General features: G+C 34.3%; 1 protein-coding gene across 1 annotated transcript; it reads left to right on the top strand.

Moving 5' to 3' along the window:
* The first annotated feature begins 4,730 nt into the window (after positions 1-4,730).
* On the top strand, positions 4,731-7,475 carry LOC133173554 (insoluble matrix shell protein 5-like). The gene is made up of 5 exons (XM_061308537.1): positions 4,731-4,891; positions 5,390-5,428; positions 6,108-6,241; positions 6,998-7,162; positions 7,391-7,475. The coding sequence occupies exons 1-5, from the start codon at positions 4,731-4,733 to the stop codon at positions 7,462-7,464; spliced, it is 573 nt and encodes a 190-aa protein (XP_061164521.1). The 3' UTR covers positions 7,465-7,475.
* The last annotated feature ends 2,153 nt before the right edge of the window (positions 7,476-9,628 follow it).

Genomic DNA, 9,628 nt, shown 5'->3' with positions numbered 1-9,628 from the left:
TGGTTTTGACCTCAAGACCTTGAAGTTTAACCTACAGTGCTTTTCAACATTTTTTAACATTGTTAATAATTTCATATTTTATGTGTACTTTACCTGTGGCAACACATATCAGAAAGAACTGTCATTTTTGACCTTGACCTAGACGTTTTACCTTCTTATCTCTAGTTTTAACGTACGTTGGCATTATCTTTTGCTCCAGAAGAGACAGTGCTTTCATATTTTTTTTCTTCTGCATTACTTGTAACAAGTCCTTTCGGATTGTATTGTGATATTTGACCTCATGACATTGATGGTGAAGTTTTAAGCAGCTTTAAGAAACTTTTATCTTGACTGTAACTTTAATTCTACATGCAGCAATCCAACTTATACCCATAGCTCCCTTTCTAAGGAGGAAATTCTTCAAAATCATGTCAGTTTGGAATATTTTAATATTCCCAACAACCAAAATGAATTTGAATTACCATATTTATATTGGATTCTGAAACTTCAGAAAAATCCTTACAAACAAAGTTACATAGCGGTTCCAGTAAATGTTCTACCAAGCCTCTTTCTTTACTCCTCGCTAAAATATTAACAGCAGTGAAGGAGAAACTTCAGGAGTACTGTGCAAAAACATATTTGAGAAATGGTGTAAATCAGATGTGGGTACTTAAAGATTCCAAGAAACTCCTGGAAAATTTGAAATCACAAAATTTTACCAAAATCAGTAACATAAAAACTTACGACTTTTCAACTCTGATTCAATCATTCCCCAAGATAAATTAAAGTCCAGGCTTTTTGACTTCATTGACAGCTGTTTTTTCAATAAAATGGAACTCGTAAATTTACTTACCTTGTCATTGGTCATTTGCAAAATTATTTTGTTAAAAAAACATTCTGATTGTACACACAAATACTCTGAAGTTAATATTTAAAAAGATGCATGGGTTTCTGATTGACAATATCTATATGGTTTTTGGGGACCAGGTCTTCCAACAATCTGTTGGAATTCCAATGGGTACCAATTGCGTTCGTTATTAGCAGACCTATTTTTGTATTCATATGAAGCAGAATTTATTAAAAATCTCATACATGAGAAAAAGAAATCTCTTGCTGTGGCCTTCAACTCAACATTTACATATATCGACCGCGTATTATCAATTCACAATTGTTATTTCCATTCATATGTCGACACGATATATTCCAGTGAGCTTGAAATAAAGATACCACAGAGTCTGACATATCAGTTTCATATCTGGATATTTTACTAGAGAAAGACGTTAATGGTAACCTAACGACAAAGCTTCATGATAAACGTGGTGACTTTAAGTCATATGCCTGACGTTTTTCATACTGATTGTTAGACCAATATTTACACACTGAATTGTCGACGGATTTTTCCGTTATTTCCCGATCATGACAAGGAGCACATGGCGGGTGTGACCGGTCGACAGGGAATGCTCACTCCTCCATGGCACCTGATCCCACCTCGTGTTTGCTCGGCTCCTGATTTGTATTGTTTTAATGGACTTTGAGCTTGAATACTGTTCGTTATCTCCATATTTCATTAACCCATAAATTTCAATCTTTTTTGTATGATGAACAGATAAGACAGGACACACAGAACAGACATTTTATAACTGCATCTCAACCACTAAGAGTCACCGAAAGCAGTGAATGACGATTTTTTTTTTTGATTTTGCTTGTTTTTTTTAAAGCAAATATGTGACTGCATAAAAGGGTGCAGTTTAATTGCAACCTCCAACAGTAAACTTTTAACTTTTTGTCAAGCACACCACTTTTTTGTCCTTATGCACAGCTATGACACTGGAATAGTTTATAAAATTCTTTTTATCTGAGATAATCCAATACATGAGATTACAGTGTCCAAAAATACAGACCCATAGGAACGGGGGGGGGGGGGGGGGCTTGTCAAAGAATTTTGCTTGGTAACCCCCCCTTCAAATTGAAAATGTTTCTTTGTACCCAACTGAAATTACTTCCTATGGGCCTGTAATACCCTTTAAACTCGCTGTTTTATTTTATTAAGTGAACAATTTGACCCTAGATCATGTTTTTTATCTCTCTTTTGTTCTCTCTCTCTGATCATCTTTGTAGAGATTATCAGACTGAAAGGTCATATCTTGATATTGTGTATAAACACTGTGAACAGAAAATAAAACTAAATGCTAAATGTAGTTTTTTATTCATTATTTGACTTTACAGGTCCATGGTAAGAATTTGTTTGGATTTGTTTTTTTTTTGGGGGGGGGGGGTCCTAGAACAGACTTTCACTGTTAATTATGATGGGAATTTTTCTGAGGACGACTGCCCTTTCCCTTTTTGTAGCAGTTTGATTAAACAATGCCACAATATTTCACCAATTATGGGTAAAAGATCCCCCCTCCCCCTGAAATAAAAAGAGTTCTGTGAAACTTCCTATCCCCTTATTTTTTGTTTGCTTGTCAAAGATTTTATTTTTTTTTAAACAATTAAAAATAAATCATTTTTCTGGCTACTCCCTCCCTTTGAAAAACACTATCCTATACGTGACTGCCCTCGATCGTCGACCTGGCCACTTCCTAATTTTGATAAGTATGAGATTGAAGTCTTGCAATACTAGTATTCTTTAAATAATATCTATAACATTTGCCATATCTGTCGATGATTTAAATTTGCTTTTTGGACAAAAGTTCCGACATACTTTTGTTTCAAGAATAAAGCTGAAAGATTAAATGATACTCTCAACTGGAAACACAAAAAATGACAACCATATTATCAGAAGCACAATAACAGGTTACTAAGCTGGTTACTAAAACTTTGTTGCGATCAAATCAGTGAAATTAATAAAGAATATAATATTATCTAATTGAACTCAATTTGCAAGCAATAACAAAATGAAATGTGAAGATAAAGAGCAATAATCATGTTAAAAAGTCCAATTAAACCATACAAATTGTGATCAAAGCAAACACGGATCTCTGAATACAGGGCTGGGATCAGGTGCCACGGAGGAGTCAGCATCCCTTGTCAACAGGTCACACCTGCCCTGTGCCCCTTTTCATGACCGGGTTAACAGAAAAATCCGTAGACGATTCAGTGTGAAAATAATGACCTAAAATTTTTTATGAAAGATGTCAATCAACATCTGATCTAACGAAAGATTGTATTTGCAAAAAAAGGTCTTTGTATTGGACAGTATTTGCAAAAGAAAAGTCTTTATATCGGATCATATCATGTGCAAACTGTTGACTTTAAAAGAGATTGTTGATATCCTTGTACCATCAGCTTATTTGTCAGTAGCCTGCATGTCTTGTTTTAGAAAAAAAATTATATGTAGAACATGCCGTTGCGTTTTGAATCAAGTGTAAAGTTTGTAAAGTTTTTAACATTTTAACCCTTTTCTCTGAAACTACTGAACCAAAATCAATCACTTTTGGCATCTTTAAATAAAGGGGAGCAAGATTTTGAATTTCTGTTTCAACCCCCCCCCCCCCCGACCGGAGCCAAAACCGTCAATTGATGTAACCTTCAAAAATCTTCTTTTTTACGCCTGGACATCAAGCAGTCAAACTGTTGACATGATTTTTATAGACATTTAGCATTCTATCAAAAATTGTAAAATTCAAACCCCGGGGTAAGGGTTAGGGTTGGGTTCTATTGGTCTTCTAGTGATAATGCAAAAATTCTTTAAAAATCTTCTCGTACATTGAATATTTTGCAGTAAAACTAAGTGTACGGTTATGAGCAAGGGCACCTCTACTTAGATCATGAAATTTACAGTCCTTAGGTAAGGGGTTCTTGTGCTAAGGTGGGTCTCTATTGATTATATAATGAAATTGCATTAATGCTCTGATAATCTTCTCTGCTCCTGGGAACTAATCAGACAAATTAAGTACATGGTTATGATGAGCATGAGTTTCCTCCAAAATGGTGATATTTTTAGCCCTGGGTAAGGGGTTCTGGAGTTGAGGAGGGGCCCTGTTGATCATACATGAAAAAGCTTTTATTCTTTGAAAATCTTCTCTTTTCCTGGGTACATAGCCGACATACACATATACATCGTTATGATGAACACCTGTTTCTCTTTCAAAATTATATAATTCATGACTTCTTGGTCAGGGGGTTATGGTGTTAGGGCGGGGCTCTATTGATCATACAGAAAATGCTTTAGTTCTTTGAAAATCGCTGCTTCTGGGCATCCGGGAGGCAAACCAAGTCATAGGTGTAATTAGCAAGGGTATTTTTAGTAATTTGTAAAATTTATGCACCTCTGGGTAAGGGGTCAACTCAAGGTGCAAGGACAGGGCAATGTAGGGAATGTTTACGCTACTTTAAGAGAAGTTATTCCCCTTGAATGATTCGCCTTTGATTATTAATCACCGTAAATAGGTATACATGTACGGGATAAAAGAATTAGGCCATCATTAAAAAAATGTTTGTTTCGACTCTCCCGACCGACTGGCTAAAAATGACCCAACTCAAAAACTTTTTTAACCTTCCAGAAAACGGTATTTTCTTCCTGAATTTTCTTATCCCGTCAACAAATATGTTGAAATTTTATGGGGAAAATGTTCCATCTACCTACCGATCCATTTTTTTTTACCTTGAGTCGGGAGAGGGCAAACAAAAATTATTTTAAAGATGACCTTGTACAAGAATTTTTAATGTATAATACAAAAAATATTTTTATTATAGGGTGTACTTCCACAACCATTTTAAAGTAATCTTTTTTCTTTTGACTGACTGAAATGCACCAGGAGCTCGATGAACTTGATAATCTTGCATGTTCTAAGAAAGACATGACGAAGGAAAAGCCACGCACCTGTAAGTACATACATGTGGAGTCACTCTTATCAGTGTCAGACGTTGTACTTCCTTTTCATACAGTACACAGGAACGCAAACAGAAGGTAATTAAAGCCGTGAAGTAAATAGAAAATTTAATGCTTTTTCTCAATAACACAGGAGGACATCTTATCGTTCTACAGTTGAAACTAGCATAGTGAACGTTTGTTCATTAAAGCAATTTTTCGAAGATAAGTAATAGATATGGTGTTATCTTAAATGGCGCATTGTGGTCTCTTTCGCATTTTTGATTTAAGGGTTAAACGTATTTTTCTGTTCTAGCTCAAGTTAAAGCAAGAAAAAAATGTTTGAATATGAAAGTTCTATATACTGGTATCCAAATCAATCCATCTTGTTCATGCAGTTACTGACCTAAATGTTATATTTTCCATATTGAAAACAGTTATTTGTTCACATTTTAAGAATGGGATGATGGTTTTTGACTTTGAAGTACATGTAATTCCCATGGTGTCAAAATATTTCTTTTATTTTCGACGCTGTTAAAAATAAATAACTCTGATCCAATCAAAACTAAGTTACATGTTTTTTTTCTCGTATTTCAGGAGAATGATATTCTTTATATTATGCTGCGTTTTCTTAAGGTAAGTAATCTTGCTTTAATGCATTTGCAACTTAAATCGTTTTAGCTATGGCTGCGTCTTTACCACAAAAAAAAAAAAAAAATCAAGCGTATATTTGTAAATTCAAATGCATATGATAAAAAACACCTCAAGATTCAAGAAATTTAAACAAGATGTGTTTGTGAATTATTACTGCCCCAGTATGACAGCTTTGGGTAAGGTTAAAAATCCTCAAATGCAAGTACGTCAAACTCCAAGGCCAAGAGATAAAAAGAAAGAAAGTACCCAAAGAAAGGTCTTACCACAAGGAATATACTGTGTACATGTATTTGTAAAATATATCAATGCACTAGCAACAACCCTTCAAAAGTTATGACCAATTAAGGTTAAAGTTTGGTAGAAATTTGCAAAAATGGGCCAAGCTCCAAGATCAACGTCAAAAAGGTAATATATGTTGGTACCCAAAGAAAAGTCTTGTCACAAATGCACAAGTGAAATATGAAACCCCTAGCTCCAACTAATCAGGATAGCATTTTAAGATCGCGAACAAACAGACATACAAGCTGTGAACAGGCCAAAAACTACATGCCACCGAAATCTTCAATTAGGGGGGCATTAAAATATCATACTTTTGGTAGGAACATTCGAAACTATATGCAGAATATTTTGAAATTCAATGTCCTTTTTAAACTTTTTTAAGTGTCCACGCCAATCCTTTTCCGGAAGGAAGCGACGCTGAAGCCCGATGGGTTTTTCATCTCGCTGATCACGACCACAACTATAAACTAACACTGGTGGAATTCCAAAGAATTTTCTTCGATTTTGATCGAAACCGTATGCATTAGTTATGAACTATATGTTCAAATGTGTGTATCTCTTCGCTGAAATATTAAATTGTCGTAAGTCGATTTTGGCGGGAAATTTTTATTGCAATTTTAAAATCTACACTCCTGAATCTATGTTCTGTAAACACGGCGTATTTCTAGGCCAATTGATCAATTCAAATATTAAATTAAATTCTTTTACATCGCAAAGTTTGTGGCTATCGGGTTAACTAATCTGCTTTTTATAAACGTCTGTTCTTTGAAGTAAATTGATAATACCGTTTGGATATAACAAAATCAAAAGGTCTTAAATAGACATTATTACCAAAAACTCGAAAACAAATTGTCTTATTTCTTCCCGTCATTTTGTCACACTCAATGACATTAGATTTGGCCTATGATATCATGGAAAACTCCAAAATAATTTGTTTCCACTTATGCAGGTCGTTTCTGGTGTTCTAGTTTTTGTCTCTCCTGAAAAGTTTGGATTTTCGACTTACAACAATTAATATTTCAGCGACAATATACTGTATTTTGAAAGATGCCTGGCATATTTTTAAATATGCATGTATCTAAGGTGATTTCTCCCCCTTGAAAGAGAATACATTGACGTCTACGTTCAACTATTGTTTCGAGTTAAAGTTTCCCAGTTCTCTACCCGGCCCCAACCCCTAAAAATTGCACACACACAAAATTTCACCAAAAACGTATAAAATAGTAATTTGTATAAAAAAAAGATATTATTCAAGAAATTTAATAATTGCAGATGATAAGTCGGTAACTAGCGACGAGTTTCTAGTGGATTGGCGTGAGCGAAATCTTGGGTCATCTTTCGAGGCTGTGATTCTGTTTCATCACTTAGACGTGGACAGAAATGGACAAATCGAAGAAAGGGACATTCCCTGGATTCTTGCCTTCTTTGACAGAAACTGTAAGAATCAAAATCATTATTTTATATTTGCTTTCATTTTTACTAAAGTGCAACGCATTCAGTTACTTTGTTTTCAAACACAGTGAGCAAACGAACAAAGAATACTAGTATGTCAAATAAATTATTGAAAAAAAAAAACAAACCTTTATTCTATACATTGGACTCTTCTAATATAAGTACTGATTTTATTTACATGTGTTTAGTTTTCATCTTTTAATTCATTTTCAGTGGACGGTTACGTTGGACAAGCAGAGTTTGTCATTACATGGCTTAAGTTAATCCATTCTATCCAGTCGAAATAAATGTGAAACACACGTTTTTTGTTTGTTTGTTTTTTTTACACAATGAAGGTGGTGCATGCACGAGTGTTGATTATGTATCCCACTACGTGCTGATTAACCTAGCAGATGTTACAAAAACAGAAACCCTTTCAATTTGTACGAAAGTCAACATTGACCTGTATTTGATTTGGAATATATCTGCAAAAAAAAGGTCATTGTATCGACCATAGAATTTGCATAATGTTGACTTTAAACAAGATTGTTGATATCTTTGTATCAGCAACTTATTTTTCAGTGGCCTGCCTCATTTTAGAAAATGTTCGTATGCAGAACATGCTCTTGCGTATCGAATCAACTGTGAGACATTTATAAACCACATATGCAGAGAGATGATAATAATATATTTTAGGAGTATAACAATCAACCGATGCATTGTGATGCAGAGGGGGTCGATATGAGACATCGATACAAAAAAATAAAGTACCGATGTTTTTCGCTATTTTGCGGAAGTGCATGTCTGAACATAAGAGTATCTAAGTAACTAAATAAAATGGCAAAACTCTTTTAAAAATTCAAAAGAAAAGTCAAATTTCTTATTCTAGAAATTAGAAAAGTTATCTTTATTTTACTGTAATGTTGGTTTAAACAAGCAACTTTAAAAAAAATGTGGTCCCCCGCTTTCGGTGTTTTAGTGGATTGGAAGCCATTATTTATGTCATATTGTGTAAAATATAAACGCCCTATCATATCTTATTCAAAAGTAATTACCAATTGCAAAGTAGAGACATATTTTCTGCTTCATAAGAGTACAAAATAAAGATACTGCTAATAACGTTGCACAAATAGTACCTATAGAAATTCCAACAGATTGTTGGAGGACCTGGTCTCCAAAGATAGATTACATAGATTTTGTTGAAGATTGCATAGATTTTGTCAATGAGAAACTCGAGCATCATTTTGATATCAACCTTGGAGTACTTGTCTGTAGAATCTCTCTCTCTCTCTCTCTCTCTATTTATTTATTACAATAAGTATGTAGATGACCAATGACACGGTATGCAAAATTTCCTTTTACATTTTTATTGAAGAAACAGTTGTTTATGATGTCAAAAAGCCTGGTCTTTAAGATATCGTGGGGTATGGTTGTATAAAGTGTTGAAAAGACTTAGTTTTATTGCTATTGATTTTGGTAAAATTTCACAATTTCAGATTTTCTTAATGTTCCTTTTTTAAGGTTTTTGTTCAGAAATGGGTACCATTTTAGTGGAAAATGGTGCATTCTTAATTTTTTTTTTTTAGATTGGTTTTTGTTTTTACAAATTATTAAACTGAACAAATCTAGCATCGTTCTTTTAAACACATGATGTTTAAAAAATGATATGTTTTCGAGTGTTTTTAAGGGGTGCGATCGAACCCCCCTTATCGACGACCTTAAAATTGTGTACCCACATCTGATTAACACCACTTCTCAACTATTTTGTTGTACAGTGCTCCCAATTAAGTTTCAATCTCCTTCTTAATATTTTCGTTTGGAGTAAAGAGTGAGGCTTGGTAGAACATTTATTAATTAATCCGATATTTATCATTGTTTGTAAGGATTTTAATGCCCCCATATCGAAGATTCGGGGATAATAGTTTTTGCCCTGTCCGTCTGTCTGTTTGTCCGCAAAAACTTTAACATTGCCCGGTTGGAGCTATGGCTTTCATATTTCACATGTGTATTCCTTGTGACAAGACCTTTCTTTGGGTACCATCATATTTGACCTTATAACTGTTAAACGGTTGGTGCTAGGGCTTTTATACTTCACATATGTAATCCTTCCTTTGGATACTAACAACTTTGACTCTGACCTTGGAGTTTGACCTACTTTTGAAAAAAATTAACCTTGGCCTTAACCATTTGAGGGGTTGTTGCTAGGGCTTCCATACTTCACATTTGTAATCCTTGTGACAAGACCTTCCTTTTGATACCTACAACTACGACCCTTTGACCCTGACCTTGGAGTTTAACCTATACTTTCGGAAAACATTAACCTTGGTCATAGCTTTTTGAAAGGTTGTTGCTAGGGCTTTCATACTTCACATATGTAATCCTTTGTAAAAGACCTTCCTTTAGATATGAACAAATTTGACCCTTTGACCTTGAACTTGGAGTTTGACCTACTTTTGGAAAACTTTAACCTTG

The sequence above is a fragment of the Saccostrea echinata genome, unplaced genomic scaffold (genome assembly GCF_033153115.1).
Source record: "Saccostrea echinata isolate AGI-Se365-2 ecotype Australia unplaced genomic scaffold, CSIRO_AGI_Sech_v1 ptg000056l, whole genome shotgun sequence".
Lineage (NCBI taxonomy): Eukaryota > Metazoa > Mollusca > Bivalvia > Ostreida > Ostreidae > Saccostrea > Saccostrea echinata.
This window is presented reverse-complemented; position numbering and strand designations above follow the sequence as displayed.

What these genes read in the sequence shown, in the direction of transcription:
- LOC133173554 (XM_061308537.1), top strand. Translation starts at nt 4,731, where the DNA reads ATGCACCAGGAGCTCGATGAACTTGATAATCTTGCATGTTCTAAGAAA. An exon ending in CACAGGAACGCAAACAGAAG is followed by an intron (nt 4,892 to 5,389) that starts GTAATTAAAGCC and finishes CTCGTATTTCAG; the next exon opens with GAGAATGATATTCTTTATAT. An exon ending in CTTCGATTTTGATCGAAACC is followed by an intron (nt 6,242 to 6,997) that starts GTATGCATTAGT and finishes TAATAATTGCAG; the next exon opens with ATGATAAGTCGGTAACTAGC.